This window comes from Apostichopus japonicus, chromosome 19, assembly GCF_037975245.1.
Source record: "Apostichopus japonicus isolate 1M-3 chromosome 19, ASM3797524v1, whole genome shotgun sequence".
NCBI lineage: Eukaryota > Metazoa > Echinodermata > Holothuroidea > Aspidochirotida > Stichopodidae > Apostichopus > Apostichopus japonicus.
In genome coordinates this window covers 25,774,895-25,799,860 of record NC_092579.1, presented here as the reverse complement: position 1 = coordinate 25,799,860, position 24,966 = coordinate 25,774,895, and the positions used below count along the sequence as shown (strand labels likewise).

Below are 24,966 nucleotides of genomic sequence, written 5' to 3'. Positions count from 1 at the left end.
CGAGCGCGTTCATTCGCAGAACCGGAATGCCCCGGTGACTATGGGCCTGCTCTGGTTACTGATTGGAATAAAGTAGTATGTATAGCCTATACAGACATCAATGTATATGTATAAAGTTCTGGGCAAGAAAGACATGAAACCTTGACTCTAATTTATGTATGATATTATAGTCCTTATAGTATATCTCACTGTCTAAAGAATTGAAACCATCTCTCTCACAATAAATGTTTGAAACATGTAGGCTGGTATATAATTCCCTACTGCACCATGCAGACACCAATAGGGATGGGAGTCCCATAAAGTATTTCAAATGATTTCTTCTTGGGATGATCTAATGTAAATATGGTGAGATAACTTCTTCACTGCCTGTAAATTGGTAAACTGGCCACCTCTGGCCGATCTCGATTCCTACACTGAGAAAAACATCTCCTTGTCAAACTTCACTTTTGAGGTTGCTGAAATCTTTATTTCTAATAATAAAGCCATCTCGATATATGCCCCCCCCCACTCTCTGATCCCTTCCGATATCCTCGTGATATCCTCTTCTCCTTACCCTTCCTTGCCCTATCCTTCCCTTTCCCAGCTTAATTCAAACCGGCAACACTGTGTTAATGACAGTAACTTCAATCGACTTCGATTGATAACCCTCACAGATTCAACTGTACTGAGTGAGAGATTAAGGCTGGTAAAATCTCATCAAATTTGCCATTGTTGAGTATATTATATACATGTATAGACATTTACACAGTGACACTTAAGTATACGCATTGCATGGCAGTAATTCTCTCACTTCGACTGCCACTATACAATGATGTAGCCTTAGTTACGTTATCTTCTGGTTACGTACTTCCACTGGTCGTGACTTGAGTGAAGCGACGCAAGGAAATATAAATAATTCATAATAGTTCCCTCGCTGTACTACGAAATAAATTCGCTAGACGTTTCTCTCGACCATATCTGTGTTAACTACTACCAATTTTCATGAACGTTTACGAAGACTGATCATACGTGTATACATGGATCATCCAACATTTTGTAGGTACAATAGAACCTATCACCTACCATGTTAAACACATTCATCATTAGTCTATGAGGCGATCTCCTTTTTCGTACAATTTCGTTGAAACCATTCAGTTACCAAGGTCTGAGAACATATTTGTATAGATGTACATATAGAAATCAAGATTTACGAATCAGTTTACAAAATGCGAGAAAAGACTTAAGATTGCATTAGTGGCTCCATTTATAGCACTCTATAGCTAGGAAAGTTTCGTGATTACGTAATCGACCTGCCACGGTCGTAAATCGACTTCGGGCTGTCCTGCATTGCTTCTTAACATCATTAGCCTATTTGTGTAAACACTGTGTGGAAATATGTTTATGTCTACAGTGTAGTTAATCATACAGCGTTCACACAAAAACCCTCATACAAGAAAAAATATGTGGCAGGCGTTGCAGACTAATTGGCAAAAAGAATTAATTATACGACCAAGGCAGGTCGATTACGTAATCTCAAGAAACTTTTACATGATAGCGTGCTATAGTTTGGGTCTATACAGCAGTAAGTATAGAGGATAAGGTGAGCAATTAGCAACAAGTTTGAGATTCTCAAGTGTTCAATGCCGTTTTCCAATGATGATTGAAGTGGCACATACTATAACCTAACATAGCCAACCAAACATTCACTTCTGTCTGTACGTAATTCATTGTTGGAACATAATCTATATTTAAGTCAAATATGGAATATCTGCTTATGGTTAGGCATAGATAACTGATAAACCTGCAATTCATGAATGTGGTACGATTCCGACAGTAATATTCAACTGTTGTTTTGTAAGACAACACAGATGTCCATGGAATCGTCAAGGGCTGTTCTAGGCACGAAAAGGCACTGCTATAATTAAAATGCATAGCTGGAGTATTTAACACAAACAATACCGTGGTTCCCGTTTAGTCGAAATGGACAGTAATTGAGAGAAAATTGATGTTAAAGTTAGCAGATTCTCACTGACCAGAAACGTGATGCGTAAAAGCTCATGGACGTATAAGTCACCGTGTGACGTCATTCTGCGGAGTGTACCGCGAACGCGAAACATAACAATGGACTTTCCACCTACATCACGTAAGAAAGTGAACCTTTTATTCACTTCTCTCTTCCAATAAACAGCAGATGCAAGAGAAAGAATTGTTTGTTTGTTTTGTTTTTACATTTGTTAACTAATTTTTGGTAGCAATCCTTCAATTACAAGTAAATTATGGTTAAAAATCTGCATTAAACGTCTGTCATATTTCAATCGTAAGATTCGCTGACATTGCAGGCCAGTATACACACTGTGCCGTACTCTATCATGGTCTCGCCGCGACTGAAATGCCTACCTTGTGAAATATGTCGATATATCGGGTATTTCTTCATTTGTTCTTGCAATTAATCGTGCTTGCAGATAGTTTCCAGTCAGTGGATGCAACATTAATCGAGTCCACCAAATATGAAGCTTTTGGTATGTCTCAGTTTCGCTTGAACAACTCCACAAAAAGCAGATACACAGGCGAAGTGAACACCACGGTAAAAAAAACGCATGATAGATTCATATTCCATATACGAGTTTCAAAAGTTCAAAAATGCAAATACTTTTATCGTCTCAGTGCAATATATACATACCTACAATACATATCGTCCGTACGTGTTAGCGTGCATCACTAAGTCTGCTCCGTGCGTAGTGTCGTGTCGTTGGTTCTGCTAAAGAGAACTAAGACACACAGGGCCTAATGTACAGTGCGATACGATATGTCTTGTATTATGCTGTTTCTGCCGAGAGGCGCTTCAGCGAGCCAGTAGCAAAAGCCCCTGGCCGGAAAAATAATACTCCCATTGTTTGAGATTTGAGAGTATGAAATATCTACTTTGAGGGCCGGTTCGGAAGACAGTGCTGAACGTGAGGTAGCATGTTTTGGGGGAGGCGTTGCGTGGTGGCTGATGATATGTCGGTGCGATGATAGGATCCGGAGGCCAGACGCAGAGACGGCAGAGCTATGGCTCAGGCGTTGGAAGGAGGGCCCGTCGGTGGATTTAGCAGGCACGATCGTAGATCTTGGATCAGTTGATGTTGGCGTTGTTGAAGATTCGGCCTGCTGCCATCTCGATCTCGTCTGCTTCTTGGTCGTTGAGGTTGAGTATTCGGAGTATCCGATTGGTCTCCTTCAGGAAACAGGAACCTGTTCACTGAAAGTCTGAATGGTATGGTTGAGTTTGGCTTTGGCTTCCTATTGGATACCCCTAACGATATTTGAGTAGATGACGGTGTTGGTCTAAACGGTGATGTTTGCCAGGGATGAAGTTGTTGCTACTGCGATGCTTTTGGTAGCTGGCATCGTGGTTATTTGTGTGGTCCAGGTTGCGTTGTCGGCTGTTTTTTTGTGTGGAGCTGGCTTTGGTGGTCTGTTCCTGGTGACTGTTTTATTGTGGTAGCTTTCTTCGCAGTGGTTGGCTTTGTCGATGAGGAACTTGTGTCAGAGGCTCCATGTTCACTGCGGGTCTTTCGGAGTTGGCGGTGGTACATCGGGCATCCTCTGTAGCTGGCGATGACCGTTCTTTGCAGTTGGCGCACTTTGACGCTTCTCAAGGAGAAAGGCAAAGGCTGAGCGGTAACGAAGACAATTCTTGTTACTAGTACAGGTGGCTGCTCTGTGGACAAAAGCTTGGCATTTGTGGCATTAGGTTGTTTCGAAGGTGTGGTGGATTCGCTGGACTTCAAACCGACAGCCGAAGTAGATACCTTTGGCTATGGCTTCGGACTTGGTACGATGGTTGTTGAAGGTAACAGCAACTTCCCTGATCGGAATTTGCGTACCTTTCACACGGAAGCGGCGGGCGTTGATAACTTTCGTTGACTGGCGGTTGAACCCTAGGACACTGGAGGCAGTTGAAAGGCTTGTAGGCACGTTGATGATGAGAGCTTCCATGTTGTGTCGTTGGGTTCCAGAAGAGGAATGTTTGATTGTGTTGTACAGTGTACTGTTTTGTAATATGATCTTTTTCTCCTGCACATATGGGGTAAAACACGGCTGAAGATAAACAATTGAGTATACACATTAGAATAACGGGGCAATTGTGGCTAATGAGTTTAGGTATATATCGAACTTAGGGAGAGGTTACCTTTAGAGGGCCTCTGCGTAGACAATACTGCCTATAATACGAGTTTGTGACGAAGTGCACTGAACATATATTCGCCTCCTGGCGATGGGAACCCTGGGAGCGAGAACGTCTTTGTGACTGCTAATTACAAAAGTAATACAAAGCCTGCAACGTTTTTCGTCGGTTTGATGACTGGCAAGAAATTGAAAAGAAACTTAAATTTCGGTTTTCAGAAGTGTTTTTGCAACCTCCTACTACACAATTAGCTGGCATTTTGATTTTAACAGTATGACAGAGTGTCGTATCGGCGTAGTGTAAGTGCTGAAGTGAATAGCTTGATCGAAATTTTTCCTCAACCGACTCCGCACATGTACGTCACAGGGTGACCTGTAGTCACGTGAGCGCGTAGTAAATATTGCAAAAAGAGCAAATTCCTTGTCAAAAGTGCTAGGTTTCACCGAGTCCCAAAAGAAAATAATACAATATGCCATACATCAATGGAAAGGTACAAGTGTAAATATTCAATGTGACATCAATTTGAACGGATAAGAGGATGTCAAAAAAAACCCACCAGTTCTGCCTTTTAAGTGACGGTGTCTTCTATGACGTGTTATTCGGTAACTTATCGTTAAGAAGATATCTGGAAACAAGATTTCTTTACGTTGAGGCATTTCCATAGATGTTGATCAGTAATATTCGCGCAGTGCAACAACAGAAGAAAAAGTTCAGCAAGTGTGTGTTGTGGGACATCAAGTTATTACGGTACACCACCAAAGTAGAAGGGATTCAAAGATGAATTTGAAGAATGAAGCCATCAATTATAAATTTATCGCTGTTCATGCATGTCTAGGAAAGTTATTGTGTAAAGCTTTTTATTTTCATGGTTGTTGTTGGGGTTGTTGGAGTTTTAAAAGACAAGCTTGGCATGCCAATGTTCATATGTACAAAATAAAATTGACTTTCATTTGGACTAATTAATGGTGTTTGCAATGGAACTTCTTACATTGATAGTTTATGATTATTCTTTCTCTATTCTCAGAGTAGAAGCACTTTCCTCTCCTACACATGCAATCTGTCTCTTTTCTTTTCTTTATTTTTACTATCATCCTAGTTTTTAAACAAGAATCAAAAATTTTACCTTTTAATAAAAGAACCAAGTAGTTTTTTTTAAAGTTTTTTATGTTCACTTAATGAAAATAAAGACTATAAGAGCTCAGAAAAATATATTATTAACTACCCGTCGTCCGTCTACACAACAAGGTGAATAAATCTGAGGAAAGTTTCCTAAATTATCATGGTGACTTGATAAAAAGGAATAAGGTGTTTACCATAGTTTACCACGTCAATGATCGATAGTGAAACTTTGGCACCATTTGGGCTCAATATTTGGGGGCCCAGTTTTGGATACTGCCAGTGTACTTGATACTATGCATATTCATGAGTAATGGTGTTATATTGTTTTAAGTAAAGTTCAATGGTATGATGATAATATTGGGTGATGATTTATGCAACACATTTATTTCCCACTGAGCAAGGAGTCATGGTGTCTATTGGGCTTTTGTTAATTGTAAAGTGTCCAATGATGCAAATTCTCCAACTAACATGACGGTGTGTGTTAAAGCACTGAAATAGCGTCAGGAAAGGCACAAAATTATAAACGTCACAATTTTGTTTGCAGAAAAAGCAGCACCTCCCCAATCTGCCATCAACGGTAAACACTGCAAAAGAACAACACCCGCCTGCCCCGCATTCCCCGCCCCTACCCACTTCCATAATCTAACCATCAAATATTGGTACTTAAAGGGTGCAACGAAAGTAAAATTTTCACCCCTGTTTGGTGCTCGCCTGATAGACTAATATAGCAGGTGTGTAAGACGTTTGAATTGAGCACATCGCTGTCGGATTGTCAGGTAGTTTGCAGTTGGTAACATCTGTCTCATTTCTGGTCAAAGAACCATTTGTATTTGTGAAATGTTGGGGGGGGGGGGTGTTGGTAATGATGTGTTATTATATCTGCAATGTATGTTTCTCAACTAGGCAACTGGACCACGGCGACACTCGAAAAGTATATTCAAGTCGACGTTACAAAAAAGAAAAAGAAAAAAAGGAGTTCTTCACAGCAGAAGAGCTATTTGAGATTTATAAGTATTGAATTTGGAGGCAACGCGTTAGGTTTCTTGTAACCACCCATGGCGGAATTAAAGCTGCTTTTTGTTGTGATCAATACAGCGGCTACCATTTTCTTCCTCTTTTTTGGGAAAGGCCAGATACCTGAAATTTACGTTAGTCGCACACAAATTACTGAATCATTAAATATGCTTGCAATGAAAAAGAACATTCAATGAATATGATACAATTTTTGTTGGCACAGCATTTTCAGTATTTAAACAGTTAAACGATGTCTTTGTGCACAAAATTAATTTTGATATGTTTAACCATTAAATCTTCGCTCTCAGTCCAAGTTGTATTTCTATACCAGAAATGACCGTTAAACAACTGAAGCTATAATCACTAAGTGGCTGTACCACTTAGTCTAACACACAAACTGTGAATATCAGATACAAAACTGCCAGAGGTTAGGCAATTTCTGCAATGGAAAATTGTGTGGCTGAAGCACGTCGCTGGTTTTTAACGAATACTCTTAAACTAAATGATACAAAAACTGAATTGCTTGTCATAGGTTCAAAGCAACAATTGGCTAAACTTCCTGATTATTCTTTTCAAGTGGGGGCGGCAACAATTCATTTAGTTGATAAGGTTCGTAATTTGGGTATTATTTTTGATAAAAATCTTTCACTTGACTAACATGTTGCAAATGTGTGTAGAAAAGCAAATTTTAGTATTCATAAGCTTTGGCATATTCGTAGTTACTTGGATGATACCTCATGTAAATCACTTGTTCATGCATTTTTTTTACGTCACACATAGATTACTGCAATTCATTGTACTGTAACTTACTTTCACATCTCATAGATAAACTTCAGAAAATCAAATATGCTGCTGCCAGACTTGTAGCGGGTACTTCCAAATATGATCATATAAAACCCGTCCTACATAACTTGCATTGGCTTCCAGTTAGAGAAAGAATATCTTATAAGATTTTATTACTCACTTTTGAATGTATTTACAATATTGCACCGCAGTACCTTTGTGATTTAATTTCTCTTTACACTCCCTCTAGACCGTTGCGTTCCTCGTCCCGTCTGCTTTTAACTGTCCCTAACATAAGAACTGCAAAAATTGGACCGAGATCTTTTAGCTATGCTTCGCCAGTTTTATGGAATTCACTCCTTGAGGTTTTAGGAAAAGTTAAAGTTTTACCCTTTTTAAATCCAAACTTAAGACTCATTTATACTGCAAAGCTTACAATATCTGAAATCTTTTTTTTTGTGTGTGTGTTATTATTTCTGTGGTTTGTCCATGGTTTTTTTTTCCGGCTCTTGCGATTATTTACATTTTCAGATTTTAATTTCCCAGGTTTATATATAACATTTTTTTCTAGTTAATATCATATTTTCTTATTTGCTTTATTTTATATTCACTTGATTTCTGATTCGTAAATTGTTTTCTAGCTTTATATTTGTTTTACTGTTTATCATGTAATTATTATATTTTTTATCCATTATTTTTATTAACTTAATTTAACTTGATTTGTTTTTCTTTAATTCTTTCTTATTATTGTTTTATTCTACATCATGTAAAGCGCATATGAATATATATATTTTATAGTGTTTGCGCTATATAGGGAACCATGATAACAATAATGATAATGAAAACTCGATAGCAAACACACGAGGCACAGAAACTGTGAAAGTAAGTCTATCAGAGGAAAACACTCGATAGCAAACACAACACTTTCATGATCTAAGACAACATGGTTCCAGTCTATTGCAAACTTGTCAAGGACTAATGGTGGTTGGATGAAATCTGCTGTATGTACCATCGCAGAAGAAAATGTTTTGGTTGAGGTATTAGAATTTATGAAGATATGGATTAACATCACTGAGGAGCCGACATCATCATCAAGTTAACCTTAAAGGTGCATCCCAGAGATTAAATATGAGGGGGATATCTTGAAAACCAAAATAGCTATAGAAACTTCAGAAGCGATTTTTTTCCCATTTTTATTGGTCTATGAAATCTTGTGAACTGTCGAGTTTCATTTAAAAACGGTTACTTGTTTTACTTGTTGGAATTTTTTTTTTTGGAACAGTCACACAGTCTTGGTGTTAAATTTTATTTTCACCAGGCAATCATTCTTAAAATGAAAAAAAAAAAAATTAATGTCGGCGTTTTATAGGTCACAAACTTTGCCTGTCAATATCGATTTCGTTCTTCTGAATTAGTTTTGCCACTGTTCATTGGATGAGTTTAGTTGGACGGCTTAATTTGAATACGAGAATCCATTATTTCTATCGAAATTAAAGCTGCAACAAAAAGAAATGTATGGAACGCCATTACTGTCGAGCGTTTGCATCCATGAACAGCGAGTTTGATTAAATAATTCACTGGCTGGCGACACTCTCCATCTTCATCTGCAGCAGATGTCTGCAGCAGCATATATCAGGGTCGTCAAAGCTATAGAACCTTCAGCATCTTAATTCCAATCAAACCAGGTAGCAATATGATAACAAGTATATCACGTTTATAAACTTTTATTTTGCAGGGCATGATATACCTACACAATAGTGAAATCCACTCACATGGATGTTTGAAGTCAAGTAACTGCCTTATTGACAGCAGGTGGGTCGTTCGAATTACAGACTATGGACTCTCCCATATGCGACAAGTAGACGAAAAGATTCAGTTCCAACAAGGGGAATATGCCTACTACCGACGTGAGTGCGACAGGGTCCAACCGAGTATACAGTCGGGCTGGGGAATGGGGCTTTAGCCACCACTGACAGACTACATTTTACACACAGACAAACTCTGTAGTGTACAATACTCTATAAATAAATAATATGTATGTGCGGTACAACCTGAACTGTCGTAATTTCTTCAACATTCTCTCAAAACTGGCACAGTATAGCTCTTATATAACTCTTTGCATCTATAAGACTCTCCATTTTACCAAACCTTCTCAAATGGGAGGGTTTCAGATGGACCACTGCTCTCTAAGATAAATCGTATATGCCCTCTCCCCTTCCCGGTACAAGAATGATAGTTGCGCCCCAGTCTCAAGGGAGCAAATTGATATGGAAATATCTATGGCAGTCACTGATGTTCACAATGTAATTTGGGGACATTTGTGTTTAGGTAATTGGATTCACTTTCTCTAATCGGGTTACCTGTTTCTTACTATTATTGTTTTTTAATATACTTGAGCATACATAGCCCTGTTAGAATGTATCTCATTTTAATACCTGACTTAAATTACATCCTATATGCTGCTATACATCAAAGTTTACATTTACATTTTGTAATACATCTCTCTCAGAACTTCTCTGGAGGGCTCCTGAGTTACTTCGCGACCCAAACCCACCGCTGGCAGGAACACAGAAAGGAGATGTATATTCGTTTGCTATAATTCTTTACGAGATAGCTTTACGAGACGGCCCGTACGGCAGCTGTGAGCTGAGTCCACAAGGTAACTTAGCTACCGCATACGTAATTAGAGCCGTACCTGTTGCTATGGGAACTGCTCGCATAGATTCACTCATGCCATTTATTGTGTGCTTAGTTCTTGTATTGAGTACATGTACTTCTTGACGACGAGTTCAATGAACAGGCAAATGTGGATGAATATCAAAGGTTGCGCTCCATTCAAATATAGTTCAATTTATACGTAATCGCATTAGACATGGAGGTGACTGCAGGGGTTGTAGATAACCACACAAGACTACAAATCGAGCATCAACCTCCTGTACTTAGAAAAGTGATTTCAATAGGAATCGGGTGGCAAACAATTCAATATCTGCAGGAAACATGCAATTAATTTCATACTTTCGATGCCGTAAAAACGTATCACGTACAGAAGTAATCTACAATTATCAGAAAAATATAAAATGCAATGTATAAAGTTTTCTAAGGAGTAGTAACGTATTATAAAGATTTCAGATATTTATTTTTTTATGGACAAACTCCAAATCTTGCAAGTTGCTGTCTGTTTTTCAGAGATTATCAAGAGGATTCAGTGTCCCGAAGATCCTACAATACCATTCAGACCTAATGTTATGGCAATCGAAAACTGTGATGTATGCGTGCTAAGCTGTATGCAGAAATGTTGGGAGGAAGATCCAGATAATAGGCCTGACTATAAGACAATACGTAATGATCTCAAGCCATTAAGACGTGGCATGTGAGTAGTCTGTGCATTATTTTATTTGGAATCTACTTAAAAAATACTTTTCCTATAACTGACTGATGGATTAGTATCCCTTGATGTAGCCTATTCCTCCATTTATTCGTTTCATTACTTTTTTACCTTTTTTTTTACTTTTGTTTTCATTACTTGTTCCAAAAACGAACTTGTTCAATTAACGCCAATTTACTGTCTTGGAACGTTTTATAATTAAAGGAAGCAAACCCAACCATTACTCTATGTGATAGAGATAACTGTTATGAGCAACTTCCCAAACAGCTAAGATAATGTTATTCCATTTAAGGGATATCACATATTTCCTGTTCATTCACACACAAGACTGATGAATTGATCAAGCCGAAATATGACATCATCGAGCCACAGTGTGCTTCAACGTTTCATGTTTTACGTTATTTGTTACAGTGTGTATTTTCCATAATGGAAATGGATTTTTCAAATACTGCATTTAAAATATTGAAACTATTGAACATGACGTAATGATGGTATTGGTTTCAGTCTCAACACTGTAAACATTTTGAAATTATGAAGAGAATAGAAAACCAAAAAGAAGTGAATGGGTTAAGAACCTATAGGGGCACTTTCAGATTTAATCACAGATTTAATAAATGACAGTCCCCAGACACGACTTTAAACTAGAATATCTTCCAAATTGACCAAGATTTTTCTTAGTTATTTTGGGAGCTATTATTTATAAGCATCTCTGTCACATGAGTCAAATATTATGGGTTTGTGTCATATTTACAAAATATTAAGCCATTAAACTATGGAGTATTGACAACTGTAAGAAATAGCATTATAGCAAAAACTAAATCAAAGCTAGCATTAAATCCAATTTATGTCTGCATCTAATTAATTTGAAGCAGACATAATGAACTGCAGCCTGATTGGCCCAGAATTAATGTGAGCATTGAATCGATCATATTAGCATTATTCCCGACTTTGTTCCCTGCGGCCAACCATACAATTCGATCTTAATCACATTATAGGTCTAAGTATCGCTTTGTCACGGTCCGTTTTTTGTTTATACTGCGTTATCATTTTCCCTTTCATATAGTTCAATTGTCGCGTTGAAAAAGGTGTCGTATGAAACAGTTTACGGCATGCATTGCAACAATAGGCAAAGTGCGTGGTTATTGGTATAGGGCATATGCAGTGTTTGCCTCAGTGTTAGTAGCACGGTTTCAATTACATATTGACAGTATTTGAACTTAGTAATACACATATTTCAGCTCCGTTGCATGTCACGTCACTGAGGATTGAGTTCTTCAGTTCCAAAGATAATTGCTGAAGCCACTAACATACGATACTTTTGCTGCATGAATATGCACCAACTATTAAAGAGCAACATTAGATACCGTAATTACAAGGTCGCATTTCTGCATCGCACAATGTAAACGTATGATCGAATAGAAAGTATTTTTATTCAGTTCAATGATGTCTGAAAATATTGAATATTTCACATATAATAAGTGAAAATGAGGCAAGCCGTGCAACTTCAATTAAATCCAATCAGGCTTATTCATATGTTCATAAATAATTTAAAATGTAATTAATATGTCCAAACACCGCAAAAACAACCTTGAGAGGCGCAGGCAAAGTTAGTGTTTTCCATAACTGGGGAACCATCCAATGGATCGATCCAATTAATCGCTTTTACCCCAAGAATTGACTGCTTCCGGTCAAGCATTCATTGACGTAGCAAGAAGCAACGGGAAGGAAAAGAAATGGACCCCCAAAACAGAATCCACATTCAACCAAGGTAACCGTGGTTTTTGGCTTCAGTGAGCATTCTTTATCTTTGGTACCTCTAGACAACCGGATGTGGCACTCTCGGGCTTCCTCTGCTGAGGAATAGATATCATTTGAATTCCCAGCTTGGTCTGTATAAGGAGACAACTTTAATTAAGGGCTGTAATGAACCGTATATAAGTATTCAAAGGATGCTATTTTGAGTGATACATAATAAGATCATTCGGAGGGCCTTAAACGGTAGATGGGGCCACGTACGATACTGGACCGGCCCGAACATTTTTCTTCGGTACTTATCCACAGACACCCCCCCCCCTCTCCCAACCATTACCTCGCGCGGCAGCATAAACCTAGTGAAGCCGCTTCAACCGTCACCATGCTGGGATTTGGCGTTCTTTCTCTAGAATATTTTAATATTGCATAAAGGTCAACCGGAATATCGACAAAGATATTATTATAAACAGGTTTCTTAAACGAAAATCTTACTAGTGCATAACGCTAAAGAAGTTCCCATCATCAGTACACTGTGAAGCCATTTGGCCGGGAATTTCTCCAAATTTAGCAATCTTGATACCCTTTGACGATCGCCTTAGAGCTGTGTGTAGATGCAGTGGCGTACATGTAAATCTCTTTCTCTTTTTTTGTCAGAGTTTATCTGAAATCCTGAAAACTTGGAATGTACTATTTATTCGCTACTTTGATTTTTCAAAGGAACCCCCCCCCCCCACACTCCCTTGCGGACGTCAATGCCTTTCACACGGATAGTTACGTTTGCTGTGATTTTGCCACAGAAATTGCGGATACTAATTTTACAACATGGCTACCTTCAGTTCATAATAACGTTTTCTTGTTGCAAATATTTAGTTACTCAAGTAGCGAAAAATAACAATATGTAGCACTCACTCAACAGTGTTGACAGTACTCAATGAATGAGATGTTGCAAGCGACAATATCCCAGTACAAGGCGAATGTGAATCACGCATTTCTGTTTTACATTATGTTCTTTGCAAATAGCCAGTATAACCTTATTTGACGCAAAGTACTGATTCATCTCTGCAGGAAGTCTAATATTCTGGACAATATGATTTCCATCCTGGAAAAGTACGCCGATAACTTGGAAGATATCGTTGAAAATCGAACACTGCAACTCCTCGAAGAAAAGAAAAAAACAGACAACCTACTTCATCAAATGTTACCACGGTAAGTAATTAACAATGTACCAAACAAGTCACAAGTAGTTTTGGTAAGGTTTTCGAAGTTCCTTGTGTGTAGTTTCCGTTCCATGATATAATGACATTGTTTAGGATATATGCGGTTGCGCTTACTTCCCACTGCCCTGAGAGAACGGTAGGATTTGAGGGTGTGAAGAGTTTTAGGTTTCTAGATGCCACCGTGCCCAGATAGGACAAGGAAAATTGCGACTCCAAATAGATTTGTACTTTCTGTTTCATATTTCGACATACTCTCTGTGGTAACTCAAACCAAGCGACTGATATAGCAAACCTAAATGTCGAAGAGGTCATATTTCACATTACATATCTCATTGATTTTCTTAACACTGTTACGCTACGAACCAAATAAGCTAGACGTATATCCCACACTGGCCTCGTTTTGTACTTTATTGATGTGTCTGCCCGTAGAGGAACCACGCAGGGTTACGACATTCTGGCGACGAGGGAATTGTTTGTAATTGTTTTTTTGTTTGTTTTTTGTGGTACTTCTACTACTAGTACCACTGATTGGTGGTATGTCGTGTTGTAGTCGTTCCCTTATCCTCAAAAGTGCCCTTCAGTGCATCAGCAACAGTTTGCAAGGATTGATTGACTGGCTGCATTTACCAAATGTCTAACGTTCAGACTCAGTGATAAACAAAGCTTTGCTTCATTTGCTAAGTATGATGTTATGTTCGTATATACACAACGAAAGCTGGATAAGTATCGCAGAATGGGGGAATGGCCGCAAATGGTTACGTAACTAGTACGTCTTGAACGTAACTCTATGGGTCTCGCATAAAAATTAATTGTTCCATTGACTTACACACTAAACTCATCACTTTCAAGACCTGCCAAAGCATAGATAGAAGTTTTCATCTGGATATCCTACCCACCACATGATAGCTGTGTTCTAGTGGCCTATCATGGCACTTGCAAACTTCCATATCATGACCGTTTAGATTTTGAGCTAGAAGAGGAGCAAGTTTATCACACTGAACCCTTCCATATGCTCGTTCGGAGTAATATCAACTTTTAACCAAAGATTTTTAAAATGGTTTATATCACCTTCGATCCTCCCTATTTTCACACTATCTGTACTTAAAATTATGCTCTTTCATATAAAGGCAGAAAAAACGATGAAAAAGGTACTTTTACCTCTTTTCTGACAATGGTAAACCTATTGAGCGGATGAACACGTGGTGAGGTACCTAAAATAGTATACAGAGTCGGACTTCGCGGCAAGTACAGTGACGCAATGAGTAGCATATACTGATTGACCAATCACATTTCACTTAAGCGTAATTCTATTTCACTTAAGTAAAATGCAATTTAGCTTAAGTGAAATTGAAAAGCCATTTTGCTTAAGTAGAATAGCATTTAACTTAAGTAGAATTGAATTTTACTTAAGCAGAATTGCATTTTACTGAAGTAGAATTGAATTTTACTTAAGCAGAATTGTATTTTACTTAAGTAGAATTGTATTTTACTTAAGTAAAATACGATGTAGACAAAAACCGTTTGAACTTAAGCTAATATGAATTCCACTTAAGTGGAATACAATTAAGCTTAAGTAAAATGCAATTCTACTTAAGTGCAATTCATTTCACTTAAGCTTAATTGTATTCTACTTAAGTGGAATTAATTCTACTTAAGTAGAATAGAGAGGTAAATGTTAAAACGGCTTGCCATAGGTACATGCGTAGTTCAAAACCTTATCGCATCTAATTAATATTCATGAGGGGCGGAGCCAAATGTAATTTCGTGGAAAATTGCTCGTAATCACTCTAAGTCAATGACGCAAGGTTTGGTCATTCCCATTCTTGGGTGGTGGATTACCCATAGTGAGTAGGTGGTCTCTATTGTTTGTGGTGCCAAACTCATTAATATTCATGAGTGGGCGGGCGGGCTTTACTCAATTTCTTTAAATGCTAATATCTCGGCAACCGTCTGTCCTATTTTGTTCAAACTTGTTTTGGTGGCATTGGTGGGAGGTGGGGTACATGTGTAGGTTTGAACTCTACTGCATCTTATTAATATTCATGAGGGGCGTGGCCAAATGCAATTTCGCTGAAAATTGCTCAGAACCACGTTTTGATTCCTTGCCAGAGGCAAAAGGAAGATGTACAAGCATGTGTGTATGTGTGTGTGTGTGACGCATGTTGTAACCACTCTTAGTGGATGACGCAAGTTCAAGGAAGTGTGCCTAGATGCAAACTGGTGCAATATTTTGCCTTTTTTTGTAGTCAATAATCTTCATTAATTAGCCAAATTTTTCGAGCAGGCCCCCCCCCCCTCCCTGCACACGCCCATAATGGTGCATTCAACAGTAACATACTTCTCTAAGTCATGGGCGTGAAAACTACTGATTGTGTTTTTTTTTTATTCAATAGTATCTGGAAGTCTATTATACTGTTTATCATCTTTGTGATATCTGTTTTACATGTAATTTGAAAGGATTGCCTAGCAAAGAACATGTGGTATATAGTTAGGGATGCAAGGGTGAAGGGGCTCCCAAATGTGGTTTGGGCCCATATAAACTGTTCTAAAAATGTTGACAGGGGGCGCCAAAAGCGAAGTTTGCCCCTCCCTGCCCCGATCGCCAATAATGCGCAATACGCTACTGCAAAGAATTGAAGTTTAACTACTTCGCGTTCTCAAAGTAAATCACTGAAGCTGCATAAAGAACTACCATACTACAGTTTATTAAAGCGGTAATGACAGAAAACATAATCGTGCGTAGCGCGATATTTTTTCAAATATGGATTTGACCATTGACCACACTAAATAGAAAATTATATCGTCTCTGAAAAGGGCACGAAGTATACTCAATATAGTCGCAATCAAAGTATACAGAGTAATTCATCAAATTCCAAATCCTCCTGTTATCGTTGTTGACACACCAACCATCTCTTAAAGATCATTGTTTAAAAATAAACGATGCCATAGAAAAATTGGACACAGAAAAATGTGCCATAGTTTGGGCGGAAAGGTGGTAAATGTAATTACTGCCTCTTAAAGCAACGAAGGCGCACCGAGGAAGACAAAACTGTCTATATGATTCGGATCACAGGGTAGAGAGTCATCGGAAATAACAATTTAGTTAGATGGTTGCGTGCTTCAAATAGAAGTTTATACCGGGCGACAGTGACCATTATTTCAGAGAAAACTTTCAAATGGTCAGAGACAATAAGGGTCACTTTAAAAACATGCACTGGTGCATTAGTAGATATTTGTGGTGAAGTTTAAGTTTAAGTGAATTTTGGAGTAATTGGTCGGAGGAAATTCGTATTTGACTGGAGTACCTAGGCGACAAGTTGATGAACAACTGAACAAACACGGAGAGCTGTTCAAAGAGGGACTTGGATTGCTGCAGTGAACTAGCGATAACATGTGTACAGCCAAAATTCCATAAAGGACAACCCAATCATACGCCATGCGCATAAAGTAGAAGAAGAGTTGGCACGATAGTAAAAAGAGGGAATAATAGGGCCATTAGAATTTGTGGCGACTATAAAGTCATGGTGAATAATGCCTCGAAATTGGATCAGTACCCAAAATAATGATATACGTTTACTATTAGGAGGTGGAAAAACATTTCTCAAACTGGATTTAAACCAAGAGTACCAACAATTGTAGTTCGACGAGCAATCAAGAAAGTATGTGGTAATCAATACACATAATGGATTATTTCAATACAACTGCTTATCATTCGGTATCTCATCGGCTCAGGGGATCTTCCAACGAATGATAGAGAGCAAACTAACGATGCTTTAAAGCCATATTCTCTCAAGCAAAACGAATTATCTGCGAAAGACCAATGTGTTGATGTGGTGTAACAGTGTTATTATACCGCCACAGGGCAGGAAGCATATAATGACAAATTTGCATGAGAGCATTTTTAAGCGTTGCGCATGAAATGTTTTGCGCTCAGATTTGTTTGGTGGCCTATCTTAAATACAGAAATTGAAAACTTGGTAACATTCTGTGGAGTTTGTCAGCAAAGCCGACTCAATCCACCAAAAGCACCCTTACAACAATGGTCAATTCCCCAAAGTCCATGGCTACGAATTCACATTGATTTCGCTGTAGTTATTGTCAATGCTTTTACTCTAATTGGACTGAAGTTCATGTAATGGATGATTTAACGAGCAAATCCACCATCCAAACTTAAGAAAAACAATTGCGCAATTTGGAATCCCAGAAATGATAGTAAGCGACAATAGCACATGCTTTACCAGTTCAGAATTCAAATTGTTCTGTGAAAGAAATGACATAGCCTAATGCATATGACAACGGCACCCTTCATCAATAGTATGGCTGAACGCGCAGTGCAAACCTTAAAGTAAGGCGTGAGGAGGATGCAAGGGGGTAATTTGGAGGATACAGTCTCTCGATTCCTATTTAAATATGACCCCAAAAACTACTACGGACGAATCACCGGCAACATTATTGATCGGTAGAGACGATCTCGAATGGATTTAATCCGTCCAAATGTCAAAAAAAAAAAAAAAAACTTCAAATGAAACCAGAAGAACAAAAGCGACAACACGATTGTCGCTGTTGTCAGTCGTATATTACTATTGGGAAATGTATGGGTTAATAATTTATCGGTGACACGATCAAAATGGTTAAAAGGGCAGGATCTGTATCATTTGAAATATAGTTAGGGGAATGACGGGATTGTCAGACGTCATCAAATAAGAGAGTGTTATTTAGACACACCCACAAAATCTGATCAGTGTCATGATAATGTTAGTACTGATCCGTGAGTAATCGACAATGATGGCCTAAATATGATGTGATCACGGACGATGGTCAAGATGTGGATGTACCTCCACAATGCGAACATGAGGTACAACCACAGGGTAATGACGATTGGACAAGCAAAAAGTTCATTTCCGAAAGGTCTATCCATGACATAATAGATACAAACATCATTACTATACACCTTGTTAACAAATGTTAACATCTAATATAGTCACCTGTACAAGGAACATAAGGATAATTAATACCATCATGGTTCAGACTTAGAGGGTTCGGCGGTGGGGTGGCTGGGGGGGGGACACACAAATCATATGACCATGTATACTTTTAACACGTGGACAAGAACGAAAGGTTATTGATAAATGTATATGCACACTTGAACTTATAAAAAACAGATTTTCAACAGGCATGTAGGGATATTTTGTTCCGTCAAAAAAATACCTATCGTTACAAAGGTCAAGTAATATCTCTCGTATTGTGAAAATATCATGAAGTCAAACGACTCACAATGTAAAACAATAAAACAGAATCGTAATGTGTGGAAATAATTAATAAACTAATGTCAGTTGTCTCGATTGTAAAAAAGTTAGAACTTCTAAACCGAACAAGCCCACTAGTTACCATGACCACTCTAGAGGAAATTCAATCTAACTGTTGGACCACCCAGATCTGTTATAGAAACTTCAAATAAGTAATACTCCCCCAAATTTAAAACAATTCGAGTTTATCCATATATACTGACTGCGACCTTCTAAAGATTTTTCATTTCTGGCTGTAAACTCACTTATCACTGACGTGGTTTCATTAAATACGAATCAGGGATGAATTTTTGCACTTCGCAATATCAGGCTAAAGGGTCCATTATAAGAACATCAATGTCTTTTAGTGAGTTTGGGAGAGTAGGCCTATACATCAGTGACAATCAAAAGTTGGTACATGAATGTGCGACACCCAATTCCACTAAAGTGATGTAATATTTGACTCGAGCTCGATATGAGGCAAACATGATACAAAACTAACAGATGTTGCACAAACACACACACGCATACCCCCACGCACGCACGCACAAAAAAACTCCATCTGCACGCGTATCGACTCATAATGGGAAGATGCCGGTTATAACGATACGACTGACTGTCGACATAGGACATCATAAGCTTATCACGAAATCTTGGAAAATGCTGCAGCAGTCTTGGTTGACTATATCAAAGGGCATGTAGATATAAGATGTTTGACAGAACAATCACTCGGCAGCACTGGTCCTATATCTTACTTTCCTGACTGCACCTGAAATTGTGAATAACGGTGATTTTTGTTAACGCTTACAGCAGTTACATCTGCGATTAGATTATATGTATGGGGAGATATATAAACTACTTAACAGTTACGAATACAATGGGACTATGTCAATCATTCTTTTGACCAACAGGAATGCGGTCACGACAGTGCAAAAATGGCATGAAGTAATTTAAAAAACGCAGAAAAGAATTCCGCATTTGTGAACATCGAATAGCTCTTGCAATACATCGAATAGGCCTACAATTAAAAGATAAAAGTTGCGTTGTAGCAACACAGTAAAACGTACTGTCTCCGATTGTATGACGATGCGTGGTGCCGTGATACAGAGTTTTGAGTTCCTTTATTTAGGATTTCATACATAAGGTACTTCGCACATTGAGATCAGCACATTAGAAACTGCCCTATTTTGTAAAAGATTATTTTACAAGCTTGTTGCATGTTGCTATAGTTCATAAAATTAAAACACTTTGGGTTTACTCCCCTCCCCCTCCCCTCCCATTTTTCTCCCTTGTCCGAATTTATGAACACTTCTATCATCATCCTCTCCCACGTTCTGTTATCTATACAAAAAGGACTAGATTTTCGTCTAAACTCTGATTCCTGCGTTATTATTATTTCTTTGCTTTACTCACAGGGCCGTTGCAAATCATCTCAAGAGAGGGATGCAAGTCGTTCCTGAATCATTTGATTGTGTTACAATATTTTTCAGTGACATAGTCGGCTTCACTACACTTTCATCCCAAAGTACTCCATTTCAAGTAAGTCATAATTGTTAATTTGAAGAAAGTTGAACTCCCATAAAGTATAATGTTTGTGACCCTTCAACATTCACGCATAACAGAGTGTTTTTTCCCCTTTTAGATGGAAGACTGCCATTTTTAGTAAAGAATGAAAGTTGTTATTCTCGAAAATATTTGTAAGGGCAACATGCGAATGTTTGTCGTGGCTGGGTAATTGTATTTTGTGTTATATGAGCGTTTTAGATTTATGTCATTTCAAATGACCTCTACACTATATAACGTTTATAAATTAATATGCGGGATCAGTGCTTTGCTCATGCAGGTGGTATAAGACTCGGGGTCTCTACTATCATAGTACAGTGGCTATTTCGAAAACAAACCAGTTTAGGAAATCAAAGAAGAATTTGTTAACTATGTACGGTCACATCAACATTGTAGTAACGATCTTTTAGTTCTTAGTTGACAAATTTGAATCTGCAGCATGTATGTCACGAGGGTAATTGTTTAAAAGGTAAAGAAGCAAAAACCCAACCATTCTCAGTAACAAATGTGATAGAGATATGCTTGTGATGAGTAATTTTATTTATCATTTCTAAGTTTTCCTTCATATACTATTATGGATATCTGAGCACACCTAACAAGAGTGGATAAGTACCCTTCCTGAACAATTGATTATGGGCTAAATAATTTAAAGATCATAACCTTCATTGTTAAATTTTTATCCGAATATTCAACTTAGTCGTAGGAATTGCATATCTACTTTGTGATAAAACTACATTTGTAAAGGTTGGACATTTATTCAACGTTTGTCATTTTAACAAAAATTTTCCTTTCATCGACCTCTGATCTTTCTTTCTAAAAAGGTCTTCAACACACAAATACCTGTCAAGGGACACCTAACTATGAATTTTGTAGAAGGGATTTTACACATATTGTTAAGGATGACAACAGAAAAAATAACTGACGTACCTAGATAGACAATAAATGGAAAGACAACGTCCTTTCATGTTTCGATCAAATATAATTCTCGTTTAATCACCTTCTTTTCACCGATCTTTACAATTCTAAATTTTAGGGTAATATTAATGACTGTTATTAACTTGACACTTGACATAAGTATAGGTACATGATACGATATATAAGTCAGAGTACCGTACTAAATACCAGGGTAGGGGTTGGTCTGTAGATCTTCTGGTAGCGCCTTGCGAACATCTGGGATCCTTGCTAGACGAGTTTCGATGCTGGCGAACCACAATCAGCGTGTCCAACTACAGTCATGAATATCCATCCATCCATCCATCCATCCATCCATCCATCCATCCATCCATCCATCCATCCATCCATCCATCCATCCATCCATCCATCCATCCATCCATCCATCCATCCATCCATCCATCCATCCATCCATCCATCCATCCATCCATCCATCCATCCATCCATCCATCCATCCATCCATCCATCCATCCATCCATCCATCCATCCATCCATCCATCCATCCATCCATCCATCCATCCATCCATCCATCCATCCATCCATCCATCCATCCATCCATCCATCCATCCATCCATCCGTAAAACCTAACAGCAAAACTGTATTCACAATATTCACATTGGCAGCTGATGACCGATATGGAAAATTGTCTTGTATTCAGCATACAGATTGATCTCTACCAAAGACAACAGGCTTCTTCTCAAGCCTCGAAAAATACGTTTAAAAGAACAGGTGCGTATCCAGGGGGGCGTTGGGGGCGCGCGCCCCCCGGGTAAGGAAAAGAGGAGAGAAAAAAGAGAAGAAAAAAGGGAAAAGGAGGGGGAAAAAGAAAAGGAGGAGAGGAAGGAAGGGAAAAGAAAAAGAAAAAGAGAGAAAAAGGAGAAAAGGAGGGAGTAGAAGATAGCCAAGACCTCGGGAAGAGAAAGAGGAACAGTCATTATTAAAGCGCTGATCCCTATTATATACACATGGTAGCCAGTGACAGATCGAGGATTACGGAAGGGGTTTGCGCCTCACCCTATCCCTTACACCGACAACTCCATTTTTGACGTTTCCATTTTTCCTCTCTCACTAATAATGTATCTATATAAATACTATATTTGGTCTATCATAACGCGTGTGTGTGTATGGACGCCTTAAACAATTGTACAATTGTACTATGGAACCAACCGTGGTTGGTCTTGAACTCGACCGAGTCGTCGGGGAACATGACGCATTTCGGGAAGGGGGCGACCGCCCCCCCCCCCCCCCCGAGCAAATTTTCTTTATGACATCGCTAGTAATTTCAAAATAGACAATGCTTAGATGCAACTTACAAGGCCTGGGAAGTGTCATTTCCAGCGATCTGGGAGTCATTTTCGGCCAAAATTTTTATTGAACGCTTCGCGCCAACATATGGTGGCGCTTCGCTTAGATAGTTTGCCTACAGGCTTCGCCCCTCTCTTGGCAATTACTCGCTACACGCCTGTTCGAATTTGTAAAGCAAAGAGCAGATATAACATCATATCAGTGAGCATTGAATGCATGTTCCACGATGAACAGCCTCAAAAACTGTCTTTGTGTGTAGTCAAAGGCGTAGGAGCCCAATTGGATTTGGGGGCTGTAATGACTTGCCCGAAAAAAAGCCAAAATTTTTCGCGCGCGAAGCGCGCGTTCAACATATCGATGCCAATATCATATAAGCAAGCATCGCTCATTACATTGCATGGCATCGTTTACCGTACGGTCCATGAAAGTTGCACAGTATACCGCCGGATGCTAATGTAAACAACCAAATGTCTTATGTAGATGGAGAAAAAGCATACAGGTCCATTTATGTCAAAACTCTCTTTTACAGTAGTAATGTCGGCCAAGCTTACAACTTTATTTTAATTACCAAGGAGATCATTTTTAAGCTATTCATTGCTATTTATTTTTCTTTCAGTAGGTGCCCGAAAAAATGGTTGCGGGGGGGGGGGGGCTGCAGCCCCGCCTCCTACGGGACCTACGCCTACGTGTGTAGTGTTCGGTTCGATATACCTGATATCGGAAATATCTGCTATTTTTCATTCCCTTCAACCAAGTTTTATAATAGCCATTATAAGAGGTTGCAATATTTCTACACCAATAAATTAACTGTGTCGGAATTTTCCAAAATTTCCTCACCAACATTCTTCATCATACTTTCCTCTACTCGTGCAATTTTGACCTGTCTGTTAGGGGTTCCAGGAGGTTTTTCTATATTGCTTGTCCATAGATTGAATTTTCTGCAACATTATGGGTATGTTTAAAAGTGATTTTATTCACGAGAAATGGGAATTTTCAAATTCTCAACAAATAATCGGCTTAAAACCTTGAAAAGTGCGGCTTTCGGATATTGTGGGCCGTGACGTAGAATTACCTACAAAAGCAATGATCCATAGGACATGCAATGAGGTCGAACATGATGTGTGACTGGTGACTATCTTCAAAAAGGTTATGGATGGAAAAAAACTTTTGGGAAATACTTGATTCTCAGGCAAAAGTGCACATCTGGTTGGTCATTTTCAAGCCCGAGAAGTGCCATTTCCGGTGATCTGGGGGGTATCAAAACCAGAAATTTTCTTGTACGCTCCGCGCCAACTGATGGTGGCGCTCCGCTTAGATAGTAATTCGCGCCCCCCGGGTTAGAAAATCCTGGATACGCGCCTGAAGAATTAACACAGTTTAGACACTTACGTAGATACACGGTGCTACGTAATTGCACATTGGAAAATTATGTTTCTGTGCAGTATGAAATTTAAACTTTTTCCACCAAAAGTAATAATTAACAGAGTAAAACATGTCGCAGTATAATAAATAAGCAGCGATGCGTATATTATAGTGTCTCAAACAATTAAAGATGATACATCTGCAAAAATACCTATACGAAGACAGCTTGGATTCTATTACATTAGGGCTCCTATATAGTACAAGGCATATACTATGCAGTAGCTAGGTGTGCGGGAGTCCTAAGCCTATTCAGTACCCCACTGCTACTTTGAACCGCTACTCAGTCGATAAGCGCGACTAACATTTTCCCAATTATTTATCTTGCCTTTTAGCTGCAGATTGGTGCGCGAAAAATATCGCTATTACTTCATTACACTGCGATCTTTTAAAAATCTAAGGTTGAAAAAGCATCTGTCTTTTCAAGAAATCCTAACAGCAAAAAAACAGCAAAGTTGTCTCAAAACTCCTTAAATAGTTGTATATTTTGCGAATTATGACTGATGGCATGTAGGAAACGCCTTAAGAAATAACTTAGGAGTGTTTGGCCATCTTAAGTATATTGGTATTCTGATACGAAACATTTCTTCCCTCACGTTGTTGTGTTAACGAACCCGATTTCATCCTACTGCTGTTAGTGTAAGGCACATTGTTAAGTCTAACCAACTCGGCAGTTCCATGCTTTGTCGTCGAAAATGTTTTAACAAAATTACCTATAATCGTGTATTGTGGATTTGTTGTTTTCTGCAGAACAAATCTCAAATGGTCTTGTGTCATGAATTTTAATATCCCGAAACTCGGATAAAGCGGTTAGCCTACAACTTGTTATAAAGTTTGTTTATTAGGTTGGTAATTTAATGCTCTCATATCTAAACTTCAGATGGGGATGTCCAATGTTTATTGTTAGTTGTCTACCTGGGTCGCTAGTACTGTGTATAGGATCTTGCCTGCGCATAGCCAAGTCGTCGTGATATCGATGTTAAATAAACTTTTTTTAATTGGTTCAGAAATTAATATATGAACACA

General features: G+C 38.5%; 1 protein-coding gene across 1 annotated transcript in view; it reads left to right on the top strand.

Annotated features, from left to right (window-relative positions):
• LOC139959449 (guanylate cyclase 32E-like) overlaps nucleotides 1-24,966 on the top strand; it is a 112,558-nt gene that overhangs the window by 83,449 nt on the left and 4,143 nt on the right. The window contains exons 13-17 of the mRNA XM_071957087.1: nucleotides 8,799-8,970; nucleotides 9,573-9,722; nucleotides 10,250-10,433; nucleotides 13,266-13,406; nucleotides 20,118-20,241. Of these exons, the coding sequence (XP_071813188.1) occupies nucleotides 8,799-8,970; nucleotides 9,573-9,722; nucleotides 10,250-10,433; nucleotides 13,266-13,406; nucleotides 20,118-20,241 (771 nt within the window). The remainder of the gene's footprint in view (nucleotides 1-8,798; nucleotides 8,971-9,572; nucleotides 9,723-10,249; nucleotides 10,434-13,265; nucleotides 13,407-20,117; nucleotides 20,242-24,966) is intronic.